At 33.1% G+C, this 27,520-nt stretch overlaps 1 protein-coding gene across 1 annotated transcript; it reads right to left on the bottom strand.

Annotated features, from left to right (window-relative positions):
• Positions 1 to 1,148: 1,148 nt before the first annotated feature.
• On the bottom strand, positions 1,149 to 26,305 carry LOC131853276 (phospholipase D2). Its single transcript, XM_059204128.1, has 20 exons — positions 26,118 to 26,305; positions 20,916 to 21,110; positions 16,317 to 16,470; positions 14,366 to 14,635; positions 14,089 to 14,209; positions 13,260 to 13,411; positions 12,570 to 12,701; positions 10,099 to 10,247; positions 9,434 to 9,669; positions 8,861 to 8,965; positions 8,171 to 8,310; positions 7,471 to 7,638; positions 6,353 to 6,894; positions 5,334 to 5,466; positions 4,932 to 5,040; positions 4,217 to 4,387; positions 3,113 to 3,279; positions 2,552 to 2,792; positions 2,030 to 2,245; positions 1,149 to 1,553 (listed from the first exon to the last, which is right to left on the bottom strand). The coding sequence occupies exons 2-20, from the start codon at positions 21,076 to 21,078 to the stop codon at positions 1,323 to 1,325; spliced, it is 3,600 nt and encodes a 1,199-aa protein (XP_059060111.1). The 5' UTR covers positions 21,079 to 21,110; positions 26,118 to 26,305; the 3' UTR covers positions 1,149 to 1,322.
• Positions 26,306 to 27,520: the final 1,215 nt, after the last annotated feature.

Genomic DNA, 27,520 nt, shown 5'->3' with positions numbered 1-27,520 from the left:
ACCTAATTTCCGATGGTATCACAACACTAATTAAGAATTGCAAAACGCTAGCAACATAGATAGTGTGAAATTCATTTTCGAGATAAAAAACAGATTATAAATAGTTTTCTCACATAGTCGACTATCAGAATAAAAGGAAGGAAAGGAATTGATATATTATATTCTCACTTCGTTACCAATCAGAACAAATAAAATCGCTTTTAATTATAATTTTGCCGATACTCAGAACTTCATGTGTACACATCTCTTGCTTTATTCACTTATATATATAACTAGCTGTACCCGCGACTTCGTCGGCGTAAAATAGTGACCTTGACCAAATAATGAAAAAAATAATGACCTAACCTAATATAAAGCCAAATGAAAATGTTTCATGGTTTTAGCTTCAAAAATGACAGCACCTCCATACAATCTTTCATAATTCTTTCAATCCGTTATAACTCTTTTTCTTAATATTTAATAAATAGGTCAAAATTTTATCTTTAATATAACTCGAGTCCCGGAGAATTTTCCGTCAAATAGCACACGATCAAAGTGCTCACAAAGTCAGTTTGAGTTTTGACCAATATATGTCTTTTACTTTCACATTGTATACTAACTTCATTAATCATTTATCCAAAATTATTTCTGCAGTCAAATATGTACGTAAATAGTAGTATAACTTCATTTTACACTGACACTTTCAAACCGACTTGCTCACGTATTTCTCTTATTCTGTATGAATGCGTTATCCAGCTAATTGCCAGACTCTGAGCATTCACATTTCAAACAAATTTTATATGACGCTAAATCTAGTTTATAAATAAATATATTACTTTATTCTGTCATTATTGCACAGTTATAATACGTATTCTTAGTACTATCATAAGTATTAACGTTGATGTCATAATGCTTGGGAAGGAGTAGGTTTAAATCTAGCTTTATACAAAAACTAACATACCGTCGCGATGGTATGTAGTAGACAATGATGTATGATGATGATGATGATGACACGATGTTATAGAGAACGCAACACTTGATATGCCCACATTTTGCTGGCTCTTTTCGCCATTATCTTAGATTAATTTTCTTGGTTATTTCGGTGTTTCCTTCACAGACGGTCAGTTCTTCAACAGTCAGTCAACCAGCTACAAATATAAATGGACTCATAACGTTTTTTCTGGGTGTAATTCAGGGTAGTAAATTAGGCCCCAACATTTTGGTAGACTCGGTGTTTCCTTCACTGGAGAGTCAGTTTGAAATATAAGTTGACACAGAATGTTTTGGGTGTAATTTAGGGCAGTAAATTAGGTCCCGACGCTTTACCTTAAGATGATTACAAATTACGTCCATAAAGAAGTAGGTAGATAACCTTCAACAGATGTGTTTCTGGGTGTCAAGCTTTCTTTGTGGAGGAAATTAAGCGGCATATCGACAACGTATCCTTGTATAACATCTATTTTCCTGTTCGCCATCGCTCGATCCACGTGCCAAAGCGTCTCGCGGTGATCTTCTTGATACTTTTTGAGCTCTGCGAAGGAGCCTACCGCATCTGTTGGTATACAGTGGAATACCTGAAAATAAAATATTATACATGTATTAGATATACTGACATCTGCCGGAATTAATAATAGCCAATTTTTCATCACAAATTGGCCCTTACTTTTCAATAATAATATATCAGGTCGATTTCATACAGCGCCACCTAGTCCCAAGCTAAGCACAGCTTTATATAGATACATACATACATTCTTTTTTTTAAATGCATACAAAATATATACAGAAAACATCCAGACCCATACAAATAATAATACTCATGAATACAAATAATTGTGACGCGCGAGGAATCGAACCCGCGGTATGCTAAATCACTAGAAGGAACAGTTTTTTTATTACATAGTTTTAGGGCCTTGGAAATGCCCTTTCAGCCAAACAATTACGTTGTACAAATACAAGTCACCTATTAATTACTAGGTACTACTAGAGAGTCTTTATAGTATTGAGGATGAAGTCATACAATGGATAACTTTCTGTGGCCGTCAACACTTACATCCTCGTACATGGTGGTGTTTTGCAGCGAGGTGGCCTGCCAGACGTTCTTGTAGAAGTGATCGCAGCACGGGTCGTCGAGCGAGAGCCCCATAGCGTCCAAGTCGGCCTCCATCAGCCCGAGGTGTTCTCTGAACAGCCGCTTGCGGAGCGCCCCCGCCACACGCCCGCACGGGAACGTCTCGCCGTTCATCACTCCATCCGTGAACTCCTCGTCCTGTTTATAGTACATTTATTTATGTATTCTTTTGCAAATAAAATTTTATACATGTCGAACTTAATGCCTGATGGCACTCTCTACCTGTCAACCGTCGCGTTGATCAGGAATAGTATGGCGACAGTACATCTTATATATAAAATTCTTGTGTCAGAATGTTAGTTAGCATACTCCTCCGAAACCTAATTATGGTCGAATTTCGACGACTGGGCGACCACCAGCAAGTTTGTGCCATAGTGTTTCATTTCATTTCAATATAAAATGTCTAATAGATCAGCGAGAATCACTAGAATATTATAAACTGACCTGCAATATAACCGCGATCTCTGAATCACGTTTGCCAACCATGGACCGGTCGTTGATGTTGGCACTACCGCAGATGACGACCTTGTCATCGGCGATCAGCAGCTTGGAGTGCACGTACACCAGCTCCGTGACCGGCTCCTCCTCCAGGGTCGAGTGGGTGCGGAGACCGTGGAAGGTTATGTAATCGGAGGGGTTGGTGACCCCCGCCTTTTGCAGTCGTGTCAGGATCGCTTCTGGGCCTCTGAAATTATTTTTATTAAGAATGTTTATACAGCTTTTTATTCGAACTACACTAATCTAAATCAACTTCACAGACAGGGGGCGAGTGCAGATAGCACTCCAAACTTGAGAAAGGAATTATGGAGCGGATGAAGGTAAATTCCCGTCTGACGAAGACGACTAGTCTAAGGGACCGCTAGGGATTCGTACCTCGTCTCAGGATATCGTAATTTCGATCCCCATTTGTATAGGACGGGGGATTTATCGGAGGGAAGCGCTCTGCTGTATTAATCATATACAAGTGTTTCTCTTTCTTATCATTTATTATTATTAAAACTATACCTGGAGATGCTCTGGTAGTTCCAATGGGTGACGGCATGCAGCGAAGTTCCTGAGGGAGCTCCCACCTCGCCTTCGAAGCCTGGAAGTAGAGGCATCACCACGAACACGCGAAATGTTGTGCCGGCACGCACCGCTCGCATTATTCGGTTGAACAGAGCTTCACCGATCTGCAATACATTCGTACTATTAAGTTGGCCACTTAAAGTTTAAAAAAAAATCTTAATACACAATACGAAGTCACTCAGTTCAAATTCACAAAATTATGACAGGAAGTAAATTAACCCATGCAATGTATGTGCAAATTATTTGAATAGTTAAGCCATTCCGCATTACTTACTTAACTAAGTGTGCAAACAGTTTTTATATGATGAGTTAAATTCATGGAATTATGTTGCTCAGCTCTTTCTTGGGCATAACAGTACATATACATTTACGTTTACTAATGGTCGCCCAGTAGTTGAAAATCGACAATAATTGATTTAAATTATAAGAACATTATTAAGATTCTAATTCAGATTACCGCTACACAATGTTTTTTTATATTAGATTTATATATGTATATTTTCGAGCGGTAATTACTATGACATTCAATAAGACTATAGACAAATAATATTAATCTATTCTCAATTTGACCACAGACTTCAACAATAAACAAGAGTATATATGCGTGTTCTGTCAAATATATAGTAGTGTATGTGTATTGTTTTTTAATTTTATGTATATTTTATGCATAATTTAAAAAAAAATTAGTAGTCTATAGTTCTCCTCTATGTGAACTATTACAGTGCAAAATTTCATACTCCTCCATCCACCACTACACATTCTTTACATTTATCCAGCTAGAATACCGAGGCTGTCAATATATATATAAACTAGCTATGCCCGCGGTTTCACTCGCGTTAAATTTCAATATAAAATATAGCCTATCTGTTATTCTGATGCATAAGCAATATTATTGTAAAGTTTCATCAAAATCCAATCAGTAGTTTTTGCGTGAAAGAGTAACAAACATCCATACCTACAAACTTTCGCATTTATATCCTTAATTAAGATATATGTTACAAATATCCGTATATAACTAATATGTGTATGTTACAACGTTACCTGATTCCGTACAATAGTATTGGATCTCGAGAGTGTGATGAAGAACTGGTTCTCAATGTAGACGTAGTGCTGTGCGCGTGTGATGGTATCCACGTAGGCTTCGTGGATGCTCTGCTCCACCGTGTCAGGGTCCAGGAACCCGCACGACCAGCTTGACACGCTGCGGAGAACCTGCAAAATAAATATATATTTGTTATTACTGTGTTGATTGTTGTTATTTATTGTATCATTATTTAGGACTTTATTTAACTTTTAAACCATTCATTTTGTATAGTACATTATATAAAGACATATTTATGAAACAGGTACAAGTATTCGACTCCTGAGATAAATCGAGGCTTACTAAAACGAGATATATTATTTACATTTATTCTTAAAACTTTTTCCCGTTTAGTAATTATTATCATATACTAGCTGACTAGACAGGCATTGTCCTGTCTAACTATGAATATTGAATTCGCATTAATACAATTATCACATAAAAGTCCTCTGCGCATTGTACACAGTAGGAAAACATTTAAAAAAACTTAACGACCACATAAATATTCCTAATAAACCATGACTTTAATTTTTCCTTTCATAAGAACCTCCTAAGAGTAACAAATACACCAAAAAAGAATTAGAAAAATAGGTCCAGCCCTTCATGCGTGATCAAGAGAAATAGGGATTCATTATAAATATTTATATAGTATAAAATGAAAGTCAAATCAGTTACCTGACACGAGACTTTGACAACGTCGATATTCAAATGTTCATCCAGATCTTGTAATGGTTTTATGTCCGTATACGATTTTGGCAACAAATACGGATAATTCGGGTTCTGTCTGAAATAACAAACATAAAATAATGTCAAATTATGGTAAGACATCAAATGTACAAAAACATACTGTCTTTTTACAATATAATCGTCACATCTATATATTAAAACGTGAAACAAAAGTACAGCAGAGGAGTATAAGTTTTCGCACACAGAGATGGAGTGCAGACATCGAATATATTTTTTTTAATTATGTCATAAAACCCTAATAAAAGTTCAAATTTATAATACTAATTTAAGATCGAATTTCGACCACTATTATTATTAAATGTAACATTATTTGGAGAAAAATATATTTACCGCGCCTTCTCCAATTTGATGGCGTTCCATCTCTGTATATAATGCCTGGCGACATCTCTAGCGGCAGCATCTTGTACCATCACTCCGATGTCGTGCCACGGCATTCTGGGCGTTGTGTGTCTATCAACTAAGTCTGAAATAGTATAAAAACACTTTCGTTAACTTCCAATATACTATTATAATTTTCTGAACGTCTATGTATTTATATCTGTTGTCTAGAACCCACAATACAAGTTCTGCTTAGCTTGGGACTAGATGGCGCTATCTGAATTGTCCTGAGATTTAATTATTGTTTCTAAATAAATTACCTTTAAATAAATTTAGAAAGAAAGAAAGAAAAAAATATTTATTCAGTGCTTTTCAACAATGTTACAATATAAAAAATAAGCAAACGAAAAAAAAGATTAAATAAAATGTATATATAATTAAACATGTAGATAATTTAAAATATCAATTAAATCATATTTGTTAAGCAAAGCCTATTACTTTTTAAATGATTATTTAAATGACAAATGTGCTTGGCAAAGTTGTTCATGCACAGGATTTTCATTTAATGTTAGACATAGAGACCTATATAAATACGCAATATATATAATTATTAATATATAAATATAAATAGTTACGCTTTTAAAAAAAATGAAATTCAGTTGAGTCTCTTGCCAGTACTTCTCAATTAAATCTGTAGACTGAACTGGATGGTAAGGAAAAAATATTAATACAATAACTTTAAGGTAAGCTAAGCAGCTAAAATGTCCTACATGAATAAATTATTTTTGACTTGATTTGATCAATATCCGAGAATTGTCCAGAGTCTCACCTATTACAGTCACCGATAAGACAGAAATTATAGCGTACTCAGTACGGAGGTTTATAGTACTCAGTAATGGCAACGCCTGACTGGTATACGGATGTCTTATCATGTTCATGATGCTATTCATGTATCTTGACGATAGTGACCCACTTACCGTCAGCTTCGATTATTGTTTGCCGTTCCAGTTACATAAAAAAATGATACTCACCTACAAATGGCAGATCTAAATTTGTGAAATCCTTAACTATAAAATTTGTATAGTCCTTCCCTATCCACAGCTTCGAATTTCCTTCAAGTCCTTCCAATGCGTCTTTAGTACTCTCAGTGATCACTCTACCATCCACCACTCGAGCTAGAGGCGTAGGCTTACTCACTTTTCTACTAACTTTCGCTGTTGGCAACCCTAACGCCTCTGTTAACAGCACTTGATCATTAGACAGCGCGTATTTCTCTGCTTTTTTTCTTTCCACATCGTCGAATTTCTGCTCATTTCTTTCGTCTTCAAACGATGGGTATAATATGCTGATAATATCTTTGCCTCTGTCCGTTATTTTGTTGAGAACATTACGTTTTTGTACTTCTGGTGTTTCAAATCCTTGTAAATCAACGTCCGCCGGGCGAGCAGGCATAAGAAGCTGGTCGCCGGGCTGTAATACTGGTAGGTTAGATTGAGTGGGTTCCATTTCGACGGAGTCCTTCTCTGATTCCTCTTCGTTTTCGTTCAGATCTTTATTTTCTTGTAGGCTGGATCTATAAGCAAAATTATTATTATACTTTTTACTAATTATTTATTATGTTTCAAATTAATATTTATTTTATAACTATGTCCATACATAGTTATAAAAATCAATATAAATTACCGTTAATGTAATGAATGAGGATGTATGGAAAGCGAAAGGATGGATGCATTGTGTGACAGATGATATGTATAAAAGGAGAGTAAGGTCAGATATGAAGGCTGATAGGGTTCAGTGTAAGAAGATGACATACTGTGTCGACCTCAAATAATGGTATAAAGGCAAATAATATAAGTGAAGATCCTGTACATATTATTAGCAAATATTTAATAATTAATTTTATAATAATTTTTAGAAGTGGTACGCGTGAGCGAAATTGACTTGTGAATCTTTACTAACATTATAAAGTTGGTACCTTAACAGTTGAACATAGGGAACATAGGGAGTTACAGACCCCCGGTAAAATAGAACACAACATGGCGACTCCTAGACTTTACAGTGGGTAAAATTTGCCCTTCTTCGGATAAATACAGTCTTTGGAAATTTTTCTACAAGTTAAAAAAAGGTAGTGGCAGATTAACGAACTTACTCATTCAATCCGATGACAATGTCCTTGGAAGTCTTGGCCAGTAGGATCGCGGCTTCGATTCCGTTGCCCTGTGGATAACATAACCCGCCACCGCCGGGGGAGCTCGATGTTTTCTTTTTCATTTTTATCGATGATTTCGGCTGTGATATGTTGCCCAGATCTGTCAATCTAATTCAAACATTATATTATTTTATTAAAAAGCAATAGGTAATATGCAATTATATAAAATACAATTTACATAAAAGAAAGAAACAGTATTAAAAAACTGGTTAATAGCAAAGGATCAACCTTTCAATTGGTTATATACTGCATGTATTAATTTCTTGCTATATTAATTGTCTGATGAAATAATATAAATAAAAAATGGTGTAAATCGAACAGTATCAAACAGCTTACTATGAGTATCAAAATACATTTCGTAGCGGTATTTAAATATCATTAATACCTCAGTTTGTTTGTTATCGTTGGTAAATTAAAATAAAACACAATAAAACGCTTTTTCTGTTTTATAAAATATAGAAACTATTTGCAAAGATATCACACAAGTAATAATAAAATCAAATATCATTTATTCATGTAGGACATTTTTCGCTTATGACCGTCATATTTTTGTATTAATATTTTTCCATACTTAATAGAATAAAAACTTCTTACTTCTTGAAGTACATTAAACATAATAAAGCTAAAATGACGAACTAACCTGTGTCTGTGATCATCCCAGCGTCCATAACAGAGATCAATGCCTCCCAGAAATGCCACAGTTTGGTCCAGGACGACAATCTTCTCGTGATGTGCCCAGAATAGTACGCCCGCCTTCGCGTGGTCTGGATGACGGAAAACCTACGTTAAAATGTTATATTTTTAGACAGACAGGGTCTTCCGCATCCTCTTGAGAGGTCGAGGGGTCCTCTTTGGGGCCCCGGTACCCTTTTGTCCCGACATCATCGGCGACAACTCCTGGGGTTCAGGGTTATGATACAATTCTTGGATTACTACCTAATCTTTACAATACGACATAAAGGAGGAAAGGGGATTATTCATAATGTGGACTGATATCTCTATAGCTAGGAATGTACCATATCAAGTTGACGTCCACGCCGTTCCCTCTGGAAACCATCATGGTAAATTGCCATTTGCCAAGATGGGCTACCTGACCTGATTTCATACTCCTTTTATCATCCACTACTGCTGGCCCGTCAGCGTCAGTTAGCACCGGCGGACGCATCATTCCATTATCATTCATAAAATAATACCAGTTATATCTTAACATAACATCGTTTAAGTATGTATTTAATGTCATACATACTTAAACGTAGTTGATTGAAAAAAAATAACTTTATCCACTTTACTCGAAATCTTCAATATTAAAAAAACATCTTATGTATCTTACCTTAATATTCTCACTGGCTAATCTACTTTTACTATAGAAACTGTTGATGCCAAGCGCCATCTCAACCTCTTTGTAGAGCATTATAAATATCTTCACCCCCTGCTCCTGAAGATTATATAAAAAAATATTGTTTAAACACAAACTTATTTAAGAACATGGTGTAAAGATCAGAGTTTGTCAATTAATATCAGTTTCAGGTTATATAGTATTTGAAAACTATTTTGTCTTATCTCAAAATATCAGATGTAAAGTCCTCGACAGTATCCAGGATGGAACCTAGATTTAGCACCAGTCCGGATTTCTATCCCACCAGCCAATATCATTAAGACATTGAAGCCTGAAATTAAGTACTCACAATAATGAATGAAACCACAAGATATTCTGAGTAATTAATTTGAGGTTTCACAGCCTCTCATTGATCTTCCTATTAATTTTTTTCTGTCAATATTTTACATAAGGAATGTGGCCACAAGATATTCTAAGAGAATGAGAGACAAAAATTAATGAGAAGAAAAAAGAGAGAAGAGACAAGAGAGTGGTGAATGCGAGAGAGGATTAAGAGAGAATACTTACAGCCTTTCTTTTTAATATGGTATCAAGCCTCCAGTAATTCCCATTTAGAGCTGGCCTCTTCATGTAGATCTCTGGACTGAGCCACCAGTCCGCAATGAAGATCTCTTCCTTGGCTAGTTCCATAGCGTCAGCCACAGCTGACAAGTAGGATGAACCATCCACGAAGATCGCTGCTGGAGTGGCCGGCCGGGGAGGGGCGAACGAGTGGTGGACATTAGGATACGTGAAATCACGTGCTGAAATATAAATAGTGCATATATCCGCATTAGCACGTGTAAGAACACAAATATTCAGTGCGGAAACTTCAATACGGTTACAACCTCTAATAGTGACAAAATTCCGAGCGTTCCGAGTTTACACCCATATTGCGACACGTGCTTCGCCTCTGAACAGGCATCATCAAGAATTAAATAGAGTTCCAGTAGTTTGTAAGCCTAGCGTTGCCTAGATTTTCACCCTTCTAACATCAGCCACTATTTATTAATAGCGATATTAATATGGCCAAAACAGCTTTTGCCGGGGCCCGCTAGAATCCATATAATAGTATCGTACATACATCTATTCCCTTTTCATCAATAGGTACTTAATAATAACCTGAATAAACAATAAATATTGGAAATTTCAAAGCCCTGTTTTTATTTATCACGAATTATCGTTTAACTTACCAGACTGATTGGCAACGGTTTTGAGAAACTGCATCCACTCTTTGCTCTTCCGTTTAGTCCAGCACTTGATGACCATTTGCCGGCTGTGGTTCAGTACTTGCAGCCCGTGATTCAACCCGGTTGAGTACATACCACTAGACACTTCGAACCTACCATAATAAAATGAGATATTAAAATAATAGTTACATTAAATACACTAACTTGTAGCATCACACGTCACTTGCTCAACACAGCTGTGCGCAACTCGCCAACCAGTGAAACATATATTTTTTTTCTAATGCTGTTGGCCGAAGCTGGCCTTTCCATTATTTTACGTCTCCACAAACATAGATTTAAGTTCAATATAAAACAGTCCGCATTACGACTCCGCGTTTCTAATATGCTATAGTTCTTACGAAATTATTCCATCCACTTATGCACGTAAGATAAGTAGTGAATAGCAAAGCAAATGTATTATTCATATTGTAAAGATACACACAGACATATATTGTAAAGTATTAGATATTTTTAATGCATTTGTAACTTGTAATGAATGAATGCGTAGTGTATTCTCTATGCAATAGGGTACATTCTGAATGTTTTTCTTTACATTTATATTATCTAATATTAAATTTTATTAAATTGTTAATGCTCTGTAATGTTAACTAACATTATAAATGCAAAAGTAAGTTAGTAAGTTTGTTACGCTTTCACGCTTTAGCTGATAGACATCAAATTTGTTATACGAGAGATGAAGGACATAGATTAATTTAATTCCGATGAATGATGGCCACGAATGCAAAGTTACAAAGGCAGGCATTACAAGGCAGAAAATATTTGTAAAACAATTATGAAGATTACTTTTTTATTCAAAAGAAACAAACTTCTTAGGCTTCAATGGCATTCACCATGCGTGAGCCGGGTCCATCAGTGGCAGAGAGGGAAACTCCGAGCAGTTTCCAGGACTAGTGACCCGGGTGTAGGTTTAAGGGGCCCTTTTGCTGGCGTACATCAGCACTCACATTCACCGTTCGTATTTCTCTCCTTGTCTACCAAATTTGGTAGGAGCCTGCTAGTGCAGCTTTAGATACACGTTCTAGTATAGAACTTACTGCAGTTCTAGACAGGCCAAAATCTTTTAGAAAATTGTAGAGAAATTTCGCTGGATTACATCTCGCTCCCACTTCGACTGTATATAAATTAATCTATCTACTTTGTATATTTTTAAGAATATTAATATGTTTTTTTTAATACTAAATTCTAAAGAAAAACAATTCAGAAGCGACCCTGCATTGTTTAATATCTGAATTTATTGCTAAAATTAAATAATTACAGAATGATTCTTAATTATGTGTTTTATTGTATATTAGGGTGTAACGTGGCTTTTATTTTAATTTATGTTTGTGAATAAAATTACCACACTGTTATAGTTTTAGCACATTTGTGGTGAATAATATACTCACGTATCCACGAACTGCGTGAAACAAAATATATAACATAATTATTAAACTTGCATCTTATTGAGATTATATTATATTATATTATAGAGATTATATTATACAATAATAATAATAACCCTTAACAATTCACACAGCGCCACCTAGTACCAAGCTAAGTATAGCTTGTGTTATGTGTACCAGACAACTGATATATGCTTAGATATATATTGTTTTGTAAATACATACATAATATATATATAGAAAACACCTAAACCGATATAAACATCCCGCGACCATCGGAAGTAAAGGGGTGTGCTAACCACTAGACCGGGGGGGAAGGGGATTGGTAGTAATGTGGACTAATGATCCCATTACTAGCAATGTACCATGTCAGATCGACCTCCACGCGATTCCCCCTGGAAACCATCGTGATACATTCCCGGTGAATTTGTCACGTTGGGCTAACTGATCTGACTTCATGTTCATCTTATCATCCTCCACTAGTGCCCTGCCAGCGTAAATCGTTAGCGCAGGCGAGTGCACCATTCCATTATAATCCTTTTAAAAAAAAACCACTATACCGCCGAAGCCGTCAATTTATACGGAAAATTAAACTGTTAAATACAATAGTATTATTTAATTTATAGCTCACATTTATTCTATCATTTGTAAAGGTTTATTTTTAATGGTATATACGAAATGTTTTTAAAAGAAATGATCGTTCAAAGGAAAGAAAACATGATTATTAATTGTTCAAAGACATTAACTGGCTTCTGTCATACGGCTAATGCTAGTTCAGAAGCCTGGACTACACATAAATACTGAAGGATTGATATTGTCTAGAAATTGTACCTATTGTATAAATAATATTGTAACGATCCTTCTGAATTAAATAAAGATTATTATAAAAAAAAAAATTATAGATCATCATTCTCTTGTTTTAATCCTATTATTTAGACTTGGTGTATGTAGTATGTCTTTTTCAAAAGCGGGCAATTCTGTATGAAGATTTCCCCTCGTAAAATAAAAGTATATCTTCTCTATCCAACTTACCCTTGATCGAACAGCATAACAGCTTTTACTATGCCGTCACTCGGTCGAATGTATCCGAAGAACGTATCTTTGACGAACAACCACCGCTCCTGCCATTTGGCACAGACCAGCACAGTGCAGAAATAGTTACACCTGCAAATAATAAAAAAAATAATGTACCATAACATTGCCTAGAAAGTAGTAAACTAGAAATAGAGTCCAATATATATTTTTTTATCTCAGGACAATTCACACAGCGCCATCTAGACCCAAGTTAAGCTAGTTAAAGGTTCGGGTCCTAGATAACTGATACATATATACATAATTTTTTTTTTGTAAATAAATACATATTATACATAGAAAACACCCAGACCGACACCGTGCCAGGCAGTTAAACCAGTAGACCACCGAAGCCGTCGAATAGATATTATTATGACGACCTCGGTGGTCTAGCGGTCTAGCACACCGCTTTACGACCGATGATCGCGGGTTCGATTCCTCGCACGGCACAAATACTTGTATTCATGAGTATGATTGTTTGTATCGGTCTGGACGTTTTCTAGTATATTATATTTTTATCAGTTGTCTAGTACCCACAACAGAAGCTCTGCTTACCGTGAGACTAGATGGCGCTGTGTTAATTGTCCAGGGCTATTTATTTATATAATACAAATAAAATTAAACAGAAATAATTTAAATAAGTTCCCATACCTGACACACACCATAGTTCCCAGTAGTCCAAAGCAGTTGCAGCCGGCTTGTCCCGGCTGTGTAGATCCTGTGCGCTTCATAATCATGCCTTCTTTCCCTTTAGTCCCCAACTCCGATATAAACGATAAGTTGGACACTTCTAAGAACTCCACCTGTAAATATTTTATTTATTTATATACTTCAATGCACAAAATACCAAGGTAAAAGTACATAAGGCGGACTTACGGCTTTTTCTACCAGTCAACCACAGGTTATGTAAAGAAAAATTGTATTTAATATTTTCATTTCAGTATAAATAGATTTTTATTCTGATATTAAACTTAGAGGTACAAAACGATGGTAAAAAATTAAAATGTTGTACAATGTGTTTAAAAACGGTGAGGACAGTTTCTTATAAGTTCTTCTTGGCTAGAACTACTTTCAAAACTGACCTTAGATTTGACTTTTCATAAGAGTCTGTAAAAGACATACTATTCAAAATTCGGAAATTCGATTCTATTCGAAAAAAAAAGGGCTTCGATCAAATTAAATTCTAAATGCAGACCTGCATTTAGAATTTAAATTGATCGAAGGCCTTTTTTTTTTCGAATAGAATCGAATTTTCGAATTGAACAACAAACACAAACGAACAAGCTCAAGAATGAGCAAGAAATTTGTCTATGTCTTCTTTTTATATGTGTCTTTGTGTTGTCTATTTTATGTTTCTTATCTAATTATTAACTGACGACCATGACCCGTCCATTGAGTAGGTCACATATAATGTAGAAGTTTTCAAATTTAATAATAGCAGACTCGCAACTCGCTGTAACAGCTAGCAACAAAACCTTACCGTTTCGTGGTGATTCCTGTATATGGATATGTTAAGGAGATTGAACAAATACTCCTCCAGTTGCTTCATTCTCAACTGGATGCCTTCATATGTAATCATAACTTCAGGTTTCTTTGGAAACCTGGAAATAACGCACAAATATTATGTCATACGAATTTTATGATTTGAAAATCGTTGACTCTAATATTTTTTATTAAGTACCGTTAGTCAAACAGGTCTATTTCGGAGACGTGCATGAATACAGATTTTCTGATTTGACTTGTGGTCAAATTCTTACCTTGGCAGTGCGCCCTTTCTTTTTCTCGGCTTCGCTTCTCTCTTTCTGGAATTATTCCTTGGCAGGGCTTCAAGTACCACTTTCTCAGCTTCCTCCTCTGTGTTGACCGTATTTTTGAAGCTGGCTCGTCTCGACTTGTGAGTTTTTGATGGGAACGGTATCTTGAGAGAAGCACGGTACAGTATAAGTTGCTGATGGAGGTACAAGATGTCTTTGTACCGTTTCTTGATTGACCACGTGAAGTCGCCATGTTGTAGTTGGATTGTGTATCTGTAAGTCATAATCATTTTATATATAAATAAATTTATTAGTATTAGTAGTATTATGACTAAATACTCTTTTGTCCTTTTCGTTCCAGTTATTTTCTACATTTGAAAGAAGCTGACAAAACACTACAATAGTCAAAATGTGTTTATCCTTTTCTTTATGCATACTGATATTGTGGGATAATTAAATCAACATATGCTTTAATTTCTGCTGGACTGTTATATATATATATATATATAATAATTAAATAAAAAGAGTATTAAATAACAGTTTATAGTTGGAATCCGAAAACAGTAAGGGGTTGAAAGCAGAAAGGGACGATAAGCCAATTTGGTTTAAACTTTTTAAATTGTCTATTCTTGCCGTTACTATTAAAAATTATATGCTAAAAATATTAATAATAATTTTATGTTCAATTGTCTTGAAAATTTATGATCTTATCCTTCTTGCAAAAAAATTTTTAAATACTAATTTTGTTATATAAAATTAAAATCTGACGAAGAAAACGCTATAATAAACTATCGCATCGATATCGCTATCAAAAAATACAGTGGTACTCTGGACGCCGAACAGTTAACACTGGGCTTCCAAATTTTATTAATTGTCTGATGATGCCTCGTTTAAAGGGAAACATGCGCTGCATGTCACTTGGTCTCATATGGAGACTCGTAATCCTATAAAGGTCGGAATTTGATCGCCAGTAGCAGTGGTCAGGTTTGTGCACTAAATATTTGTGATCTGAACTAAAAGTGGCGGAATTAAACAAAATAGTACAATCAATTTGACAGATTTTATTCTATTTTGAAGTCAGCTAATATGCTAAAGATATACACGCGTTGAGCATAAAACCTCAAACAATAATTCCATTGTTAGTCACATAGATATGTAATGAGTCAATCATCGAAGCTAAGTTTTAGTTAATTAAATTGCGTACTTGGAGGAAATACAAGAACGCATTGATGACCGTCAGTGGCCTTCTTAATTCACGCTATGCAACCTTCGTTAATTTCCTTGTATTTTTTACTCATTATATTAATATCATCGAATGATCCTTGTATTCTGAACTTCTGTATTAAAACAATACATGCATACTTATCTATATATATAAATAAAATTGGAGTGTCTGTTTGTAATATTGAAATAACCGTTTTTTACTACATGCATATGAATATAAAAGCTACATACACCAAAATAACATTTTTAACAATTTTTGTCTGTCTGTTTGTTCCGGGTAATCTCTAAAATTTTAAAGCAAGTAGCAGATGTAATAAGGAGTAATTTAGACTATTTTTATTTTAGAAAAATAAAGTTAAATTCCACGCGGACGAAGTCGCCGGTACACCTAGTATTTTATAAATTAGAAAGTGTCTTTAATGGATGATAATGGAATGATGCTTGCGCTAACGGTTCAGCAGTGGACTATGATAAGATGAGCATGAGGTCAGAGTAGTGAGTCCATCGTGGTAAATCACCATGAATTTATCACGTTGTTTTCCATGGGGCACCACGTGTAGGTCAACTGTACATGGTACATTGCTAGCAATGGAGTTATCAGTCCATATTATTAACAATTTCCTTTTCCCCCATAAGTAGTATTGTAAAAAACAACCTCTTCTATTCTATTATATACTATTCTATTCTATAAGCAAACATATGACATTGAACAAATACTATAAAAACTTACAAATTAGGATTGAGTAGATGTGTAGTGACGCTTCTTTCGTTTTCTGTAAATTTCACTTGTATTTCAACTTCCGGTATGAACACTTTTCTATGCACCGACTTAAACTTCACAGGTGTGTTGTGGATAGCTTTGAAAGGCACTGAGTTCGATGGAGCTGGAAAAAGAAAAAAACAATTAGGAAAAATAACAACTATTATTTTTAGCGATAAAGCAGCATTTTTTTAACATAATTATGTAAAGTTTTGCTTTTCGATAATATTTTCCTGTCAGTTACATTATCATATTGACGGTCTTGGTGGTTCAGCGGTTTAGCTTACCGCCTTACTTGCGATGGTAGTGGATTCGATTCCTTATACAATAACATTTGTATGATTGTTTGTAATAGTCCGGGTGTTTCTATGTACATTAGATATATGTGAATTTAAAACAAATATCTAAGTATTTCTATCCGATGTCTCTTACCTATAACACATGATCTAGCCAACCTAAGTGCTTGGGACTAGATGGCGCTTTTTTGTGAGTTGTCTCGGTCATTATCATTATTAATACAATAAAGCCGCCGGTTCAAATGTTGCAACATCATGCAATCGATGACCCATCACAAGTTTGTTGTTTTATAGACACGAATAGTTATCATAGATTTATAATCTCAGTGAGTCACAGATTAAAAATAATCTATAGGAGCTGACAAAGTACATTTTTTATATGCGGCCTATTTATTTTGCTGTGGTTTTAGACAAAGAATGCGTGCGAGACGAGTGCTGTAATGACGAATAGAAGAATTATATTAATTAAAGTTACATCATTCTAATTTTAATGCTGTTTATACTTTATGGCCATAGACAATAAATTAATTATCGTTTTTCCTGCCTACATAATAAAAAAAATGCACAACAATATTATACGAGATAAGTAAATAAATACATATATGCCATTGTTCTGAAATAATAACAAATACCGTGAATCATTGTAGGCCCTACAAATATTGCGTATCTAATAAAAAGTATTTTGTATTATATATTTATACGTATATATATAATAAAATATGATTAAAACGTATAGAACTTTCACACCAAGCTTAATACTACAAAGATCCACAAAGAAAAAAAATGATTAAATTAGGATAGGTTAATTGTGTTTTTTAAAAGGGGTTTCATATTTATTTATACATTTAGTCTTATAGTACAAAACATGGTAAATTTTGAAACATTTAGTTCCAAACAAATACAATAATACAGTGTCCAGACCGTGAAAAAACCTATTTCTATCGCATTACTTAGGAAAACTCAAAAACTACTAGCCAAAAATTCAAACATATATACTTATAGATTAGTCAACTTAAAGATTTCTACACTTGATGTATGCAGACTTTGTAACTATGGTACAGATTGGTACATAATAACATATATGTAATGTATCCAAAATCTTTTATAATAATATCTATAAATATAATATCAATGTTCAAACGATATCTATGAAAAACTTTATAGGGCATGCCTTGTTCTTGTCAGTTCTTATCTCACTTAAACGAACAGACAGCGTTGTATTAAAGGTGATTTGATTAAAATTTAATTAAACATCCGCAAAAATTAACATATATCTAAAGGAAATGAGATAACGCTATTGAGGTAGTGACGTCACATTTTCCAGACATTAAATTACATGAATTAGAGCAGGACGGATAAATATCTCTTCAGCTAGTAACAAATAATATGATAGTAATGAATTTGAAATCGTTAGCATGCTGTTTTGCTACTGTAAATGAATCACCAAGTTCGATTACACAAGTTTAAAAAAAGTATACAACAAAAAGAATCAAAGCCACTGACAGTTAGGATACCTGTCCTAATACGCAAATAAAGATTAACGAATGCTAAAAGAGTTAGAGCAGAGAGAGGTCTCTTCGCTCTCAAGCTTTGGTAAAGTTAGTGTACGATCCGATGCAGAAGTCTAGTAGGAATACTAGTCTTTGCAATGGAACCAACGTCAACTAAAACCAAATTGGGTTACAAATGACCGAAGTGTAAAATAACGAAATATACAAAAACACAAAAAAAATTACTTTTTTTGAAGTCGGCTAAAAATTGCTGTAATTGTATTGTTTATAAAAAAGCGGAAAAATATGCAGACCCAAATCGTGACTTTGTTTTAAATTACCTACAGATTATTCATATTTAAAAATACAATATCATTTTATTTCTTGTTGACGTTTATTTTTATATTTTTATTCACTGCTGTCATCGTGTCAATTATCTTTATTGTTATGAAAAGATACCAAGTGTCATTTTGCATGTTATCACGTTATCATATCAAGTACTGGGATAAGCTTCAGCTAACACCTTCAGTTAATAGAGATTAATAGCGGTCAAACCCAAGTCTATGGAAGTCTGCACCCTCTGCCACAGTTACATGAACCTATTTCTTTTTCTATGTGTGTACGTGTATATTATCACACAAGGTTTGTGGTATCGGCCAATCATTAATCGTTTCAAAATTAGTGAAAATATCACAGACTATCAGCTTATGAGTTTTGTTTTGAGAACAGAATTTACTAATCGCCTTGGCCATAGGCATACAATTCTTAGTTATAGCTGTGTAGTCCTTATGACTACACAGCTGCTATGAAGAGCGGAAGACGTAGGCAGTCTACGTTCTACAATTCACAATATTCTGTTTTATATTATCCGGCTCGAAGGACTAACGCCTATTTTAAAGGAATTCAGCAAAAGTGAATAAGTACATAGGTACATATTGTTCGAAATTAAAAAAAGAAATCAAATAGTTATAAACCGTTTATGAAATGTGTTAAATGTTATTTGGACGAAATATCAACATTATATATATATAGACATATATACATACAACGTTATGTATATATGTGCAACAGACAGAATACCTAAGGACACTCAGTGTCTTGTAACTGTATAATGGGAATATCCTGGCTCATTCAGTTACATAATAATTTAGACAGATTCATGGGTAGTAAGCGAGCTCATATCTCGTTCCTTATCACGATATAGCTGATATTTTACGCATATAAAATAACCACAGATACTACGGACATTGGCTTATCTAAATTAGGACTGTTTCTATATATTGAAAGGGCCGTGCTTCATATTATTATAAACAACAATACTCCTTTTATGTTTTATCAGCATTTTTAATTAATGTAATATTATAATCAGATCTTGCTGATTATAATATTACATTAAATATAAAAGAAAGATAAAATATAAATGGATAGGTACATATTGTTGTTTATAATAAGAACAGGTTATATTGTATTTGGTTTTAAAGTTAAAAAAGTAATAAACAAAAAGGTAATAAAACTCCATGGTTGCTAGCACCATCGTACAATTAAAAAAAAATGCTATCGATTTGTAAATATGTTATAGTTACAGATATTACTAGCTTTCTTTTTAACATATATAATTTCTAAAATAAAATTAGCCTAATTAACTCGTTGTAACATGAGCTATTTGTAAGTGAGAGTTCCGTATATAAACCTTCTCCTTGAATTACTCTATCTAGTGCTAAAAACTGCGTTAAATCAGTTGCATAGTTTAAAAGATACAAAGCGAACAGGCTGCGGAATCGACTTCATTTTATACTATGTGAAGATATCCAATTAAGAGATAAAGTTTGTGAGGTTGTAGGGGTTAATATATACATCTATTCAACCGATTTTGAAAATTGCTTCAGTGTTACACAGCCCATTTAACGAGGAATGTTATAGGCCGTATACCATCACGCTACGACCAATGGTCCAAGCAGCAATGAAAAATATTGGATAAACCGAGAAAATATGACGGTTGCGCGTTAGCTAACAAATTTGTTTGTACCCATTTAAATAAAAATGCAAACAAATTTGTTCAGAACCCGTGGCATATGTCCGATTTGTGCTTTGCCGCTTTCTTTTTAATCCTAATTAACATAATTGTATAAATTTACAATCTGAAATGTCTAAATACAAATAAAGGAGATAAGATTATAAAAGTTCATTAGCGTGACCACCAAAGTCGATACAAAGTATTCTTCTTGAATATTATAATTAGTACTCAAAAGATAACAATTAACACTTCAGTGTTGTATTCCTTTGTGTTGGAAAGTGGCATATATGTGGGTACATCTATACATGTAAATAAAATTGGAGTGTCTGTTTATAATATTGAAATAACCGTCTTTTACTACATGCATGTGAATATAAATAAGGTACATACATACACCAAAATAACATTTTTTACAATTTTTGTCTGTCTGTCTGTTTGTTCCGGCTAGTCTCTAAAATGGCTGGACCGATTTTGACCGGCTTTTTTTAAAGGTAGCTGATGTAATAAGGAGTAACTTAGGCCACTTTAAGTTTAGAAAAAAAAATTAATTTTAGAAAAATAAAGTTAAATTCCACGCGGACGAAGTCGCGGGAACAGCTAGTCGTCAATATAATAATGATAGTAATGTAACGGATATTAGTGTGTTGTAATTTATGGATATAACTGTCTAATAATGAATAATGGTCAATCAGTATACTTTACAAACAGTTATCAGCTTATTGTAAACACTACGTAGGTACTAAACATTAAGATTCAACAAAGAACATACCAAAATCGGGTTCATCTTTAATTTTTTCTATTTCTATTTGTATAGAATCAGGTATAGCCAGACTCTCATCGAAATCGGAGTCCAGACCTGGACTCAAAGAGTCCAAAGGCTGGAAGACTCCTTGTAGACAGTCCCCAGCAGTGGTCGGGGTCGATGTCTCCATACCGTAGTTCGTGTAGCCGTAAAGTTGTTCATCTGGCAAATTGAAATTTATAATTTGAATTAATTAGGTACCTTCATTTCTTTCAACGATGAAAAAATGGAGATGCAGCTTGTGTAATTGATACATACTGACCAGCACCAAAGAAAGATCAAAGGATGAGTATAAAATTAGCCCATCGTGGTGAATGACACTATGCTAGCAATGAGGCCAATAATCCTCATTACTAACAAACCAGAAGTGGTTAGTATCAGCAACATATCTTATAAACGTGAATATTGTGAGTATGGATGGATGTTTGTTACACTTTCGCGCAAAAACTTTATAGTAATATAGCTTATACATCAGGATAACACATAGGCTATAAATTTCATGAAATGTCACACTTCTTCAAACTTCAAACACGTCGTGTTTCGCATGGTGAGTCGAGGTTCCGAACACTCATCTTCCTTCCACCCTTCCATCCCTTTGCCTATCCTTCCCCTACCTAATTCCATCCACACCCACTATGTTATAAAAAAAATCACAGCAAAAACTACTTCACCATGCCGCCCATGCCACCCATACTGCACCATGTATTGACTACAGGTATCGCCACCGTAAGTGATATCGATATAGTCTCAAAATTGGAGCAAGGTAACTATCTAAAAGAGGATTTCATTTACTATTATATTATCTTATCTGTGCTCTTACTGGCCAGACGGCTACAGATATAAAAATACACATATTGTTACAATAAAATATATGCTTTAATAATAAAAATAAAAAAACAACGAAAAAAAACAAGCAAAGCTTACTTATTTATGTGATTGTACCAATACAATTCATATACATACTCCTGAATACAAATATTTGTATTTTTGAGAATCGAACCCGAGACATTTGTAACAGAAGTGGTGTATTAAACCGTTAGACTCCCAGTGGAGTCATATGCAAGCATTGTATTCATCATGTTATCATGGAGTAAGTATAAGAATATGTATTAGTATTGTAGGTTATAGTGAGATGTTCCTACATATGTATGTAAGAACATGTCATTGTTTCATTTCATTTACAGAATGTTTTAAGTAGCAACTATGTCATTACTACAAAATATATATGTATACACTTCAGAACTAGTTAGTCGTCAATAACTACGCTCAACATATGTAGCTGTAAATATCTCATAAAATAATATTAAGGGGATATCTCTAAATACAAATATATATCTATACATATAAATAAAATTGGAGTGTCTGTTTGTAATATTGAAATAACCGTCTTTTATTACATGCATATGAATATAAATAAGGTACATACACCAAATTAACATTTTTGTCTGTCTGTCTGACGGTCTGTTTGTTCCGGCTAATCTTTGAAATGGCTGGACCGATTTTGACGGGACTTTTTTTGGTAGGTAGCTAATGTAATAAGGAGTAACTTAGGCTACTTTTATTTTAGAAAAATAAGGTTAAATTGTACGCGGACGAAGTCGCGGAGACAGCTAGTATATAATAAAAATGTTACCTATCTATGAATGAAATATGTACTCTATATAAAAAAAATCTGTTATTCCCATAACATAAAACATAAAATAACATTTTTCTTTTATATAAAGTACATACAATTGAATCCTAAACAATGATAGTTAGATTTTGCTGCTTGCTTCTAAATACTGCATTGCTGTGCTTTAATCTAAAAATCGGCCAGGTTTTCACTGTCATATGGTACGTTTAATTGAAAATTTTGTGTTTGTTTTCTAACCAACTTGTTCACAAAAAAAATTATTAAATCTTAAATCTTTGAGGATTTAAGATTTAATATTTTTTTTTTTAAGGTGTTTAATGAGGACTTAATACGTTAAGGTATTTTCTTACAGTCAACCATAGGGCAGTCTAAATTAAAAAATATATTTATTAAAATTAACTAACTTATGTATGTGTAAACAGTCGCGGACTTAGCTAGCTTATAGAGACACAATATAATTTTATTATACTACTCAATCTACCAATGATAAATAACAACAGTGTCTACTATAGTATATTAAAAATAATTATATTGTCTAGAGATATGGTCTGTGTTATAAATTTCATTCAATCCCTTTAGCCATTTCTGTATTATAAATATAATTATATACGTTCAAATACTGAAATATAGGTCTTCAAATCCATACTTATGTTATAAATGCGAAAGTGTTTCTGTCTGTCTGGTTATTTTTTAGCAAATTGTTCAATCTGTTGAGATGTCAAAGTGTTACAAAGTTTTTTTATTATTTATTATTTTCACTGCATTTATCTTATTTATAATCATTTCATTTATATACATATCTCATTTATCTTATCCGTTATCATTTATTTAAATTCTCCAAAACTTTTTGTAATAGTGTATATTATATATTATTTTTACACTTGCATATAACTTTGTACACTGAGATCTAGTTATAATTTTTGACTAATGAAAAACTGAATATGGAAGTAATATTATATTTATATATTTATGATATAGATACTTATTAACTATATAATTAAAAATAAGATATTTATTCTGTAAATAGTAATGTTTTTATTTATTAAGGATTATAATTATAACATTGAAATGTACTTAAATTAATCTTGTGCATATGATTATCAAATCCATTATTATTATGTTATGATAATATATAGTATGTATACATGAATTGCATCCTCTGTTTATCAATTTATAATAACACACATTATATACTTTTTACATAGTTTAATATCTACCCATTTAATGCACTAATGTAGAATTACTCAATGCTAAATATAGTATATGTGACCCTTTGAATGACATTTGATTATTTTATATACAAGTAATTAAATGTTTTGTCTCAAATAGTTGTCTTCCTTTTAATAGCAGGATAACAAATGGGGAAATAAACAAATGTAGATATTAGAATACATAACAATCTTATAAATGAGAAAGTGTCTATGTGCCTATTACCTTGTCTGAACTAAACTGCTGGAAGGGTGGTGATGAAACCTTACATGAGGACAGTTTGTATTTCAATGACGGAGAATCTTAAAAAGCAGTTGAACAACTAGCTCTTGGCAACAGCTAGTATGCTAACTTGAGCTCTGATCTATCTATGCACTAAGTTTAATTTAAAACCATTTAATTATATTTTTCACATTTTCATAAAGTTTTCTTTATAGCACAGAACAAACAAGCTTGCGACCTGATGGTAAGTGATTACCATCACCCATGAGCATGTGCAACACCAGCGGAATTGCAAGTGCATTGCCGGATTTTTAGAAGGAATAAGCTCTGTTTTCTTTAAGGATTTCATATGTATTGGTTCGAAAATTCTACAAAGTACATTAATAATTTTATAATTTATTTTATTGTTATTAAATGTAAGAATTATTACTTTGTCATTAAATTAATGAGAAATACTAATGGATATAAGGTAAATTAAATTTAAATTAGTTATGTTTTGTTTTATTTGCATAGTTGTTGTGAAATTACAGCCTATTACTAAATCATCATTGCCTTGCTTATCTCTCATTTATTTATCTACATAACAATAGTAAATATAAAATCCCAATAAACAATAGTTGTTGGTAGTTATGATGATTTTTCTGCCTTGCTGTTTTTTTATATTCAGTAATACTAATATTATAAATATTATGAATAAATATATAAAACTGTAACGATTTACATAGGTTAGTTAAGATAAGTTAATCCTCCTTGGTAGGTTAATCAAGAACCTGTGTTTAAGATATTTACATTATTTATATTGTGCCCTGAGTTTAATTTCCTATAAGTCAAATATTACAACTAGATCTTGGTTCATTATTAAAAGTTATATGCAAGTATAAAAATAAGGGCAAATAAGGATAAATATGATATGACATTCTAATTTTAAATGCAATAAAAATAATAAAAATTTAGTGACTTTATAACAGTTATACACTTCAACAGATTAAAAAATCATTAAATTGGCATAATATAAAACCATATGATGAAGAAACAAGAACAAGTATAAGAATAATATAAAATTTATCAAATGCTAAATTAGTATAACAATTTCTTTGATACAAAATCTTAAACACTTGTAAATATAACAATATATTTACAAGTGTTTAAGATTTTGTTAAAAAAATATTAACTAATTTTTTGGCAGCAGAATGTATATAATGCATATAAAACAAGTATTGCTGGCAGCTTGTCCACCATTCTATTTAGAAATAAAATTTATAAAAATAATGTTGGCAGCTTGCCAGCATTATATATTATTTTAAAATAAATTATTTATGTCACTTTTTTACTTTTTTGTTGTGAGCCTTCTTTGGAAATATACACATTTATAACAATTATTAAAGATTTTTATTAATAGTCATCATGTTCATGTTCCAGACACAACATGAATTTTTATTTATAAAAGTCTTAATCTTTTTTACAATGGTTATTTACTACCTAAATGTTTGATTAGATTACTCATCTAACCCTAAAACCTTAGAATATAATTAATTTCCATATGGGATCAATCTATAAAAATATCTGAACCAACAACACTGCTTAACGAATTCTCATAGCCAATTTCATACATTTTAATTACTTACAGGTGTAGATTTTAGGTTGTCTGTCAGTTGGTTAAATTAATTAAGTAGATGATGATAAATAATGATTAAATATACCACAGCTGTTGGTTTAACACTCCAAATAACACAACACATAAAAACAAACACATTTGTACCACAAACACTACCTCGTTTAATTAAATTGTGAAAACTTAGTGTCAACTCGTTTCGTTCCATACGTCTCTCTGTGAATATTCCTTGGATAGTTCCGTCACCATCAGTGTTTTGATACTTAATGGTTTGCCCATTACGTTGTGCCAAACGAACACTTGTGCACATAATCTCTTTTGATAAGAAATGATAACGCGTCAACACGATTCAGTTGGTATACATTCGCGAATCACGATTTACAGTGGCTGGATGTTACATCGGAGGTTACCGTGAGGTTTTAGAAGTTGCATGCATCAATGAGCAAGGCTATTTACAAAGGTTTTTTTTCCATTTAGTGAAATCTGTACTTACTAAGTTTTTGTCACAGCAAATAGATGTCTGTTCACGAGTGTTTCATTATGACTAATGTGAGCATTATATTAATTAACCCAGCCAGTGGCTAACTCGGCACAGTTATGAAAGCTATGTCGGCCAGTTTAGAACTGTTTGAATCATAAATAATGATACTTGTGGTAATGTAAATTCAAGGTTGGATTGAGATAAATATTGTTAGCCGACAGAACTGAAATAAAAAAAGTAGGTATCAAGGTATTCGTTCTAGGGTCGCGTAGTTCACGACCGTCGTTACGAACTAGTTCGGAAGAGCGTTATCAAAGATGAACTACACGAACTAGTTTGTAACACTGGTAGTACTTTTGCTTCTTAGGTCATTTCATAAAATTCTGTAGAGAACTTGATAAAAAAACATTATTAGGACAGGTAATTAGGGGCCATTCTTAAATAACATCATACATTAAAGGGATAAAGAATAGAATTGTATTACAAGAGGAGGAGTCAATAAAAATATGAAATTTAGGAGATTTCCATCCTTCGGGGAGGCCGAAGAAGTCTCCTAAATTTCTAACAGTACATTTAAATTTGAGTATCAAGTCGCGAATTTTTACCTATTAAAATGTGACCAGTGTGACTGTATGTGGGGGGGAAGGCACATAAATTACTAAAATTGATGTAACATAATTTATGTAGGGCTCTTTATAGACCTCGAGGTTCACCAGCCTATATAGTCAATCTCTGACCCGAGTACGAATGAACTAATTCGTAAAACAGTACACTCTGACTCGCGAACTAATAGGCGCAAGACTATTTCATTCAAACTGGTCACGTGTGACGTATTATGGTAGGTAAGTCAGAGGATAGTAACTTTTGGTAAATATACTAGATAATGTATTTTTTACAGTACTGAAAATTGTTACTGTAAATACAAATCCTTTATCGGCATTATACTATATTCGGTTATTTTATTCATTAACGTGTCTTTTTATAAATCGCTAAGAATTATAAAAAGAGACGTTAATTAAGTACCCATATTATCGGTACTTAATTATCTTTTCAGTTAATGTAATGATTAATTATTGTAGAAGACATATAATACGTTAAGTCCATGTTTATATTGATGCATTATAATTTCTTTTTCAATTTTATTATTCTATACGGTAGTGTCCCCAATCCATAACATTATTTTATTTTAAATAATTTCATTTCTTTTTTCTTGCATATATGTATATAGTGACTGTGGCCTATTTTAGCATCTTTTTAATTTGTGATAAGTTATTGTATAAAAGAAATGTTGTAGTTACTTGTTTGATTACTTAAAATGTTGTCAACTGCTGGTGTGATGTCATGTACACCAACAGGAATCGCTGATACAAAATACGACTAAAGACTGACACTACTTACTATTGTGGTAACATTGT

The sequence above is a fragment of the Achroia grisella genome, unplaced genomic scaffold, assembly GCF_030625045.1.
Source record: "Achroia grisella isolate CSIRO2021 unplaced genomic scaffold, CSIRO_AGI_Agris_v1 utg900, whole genome shotgun sequence".
Taxonomy (NCBI): domain Eukaryota; kingdom Metazoa; phylum Arthropoda; class Insecta; order Lepidoptera; family Pyralidae; genus Achroia; species Achroia grisella.
Note: the sequence above shows the minus strand (reverse complement) of the source record. Positions and strands in the feature narration are given on the sequence as shown.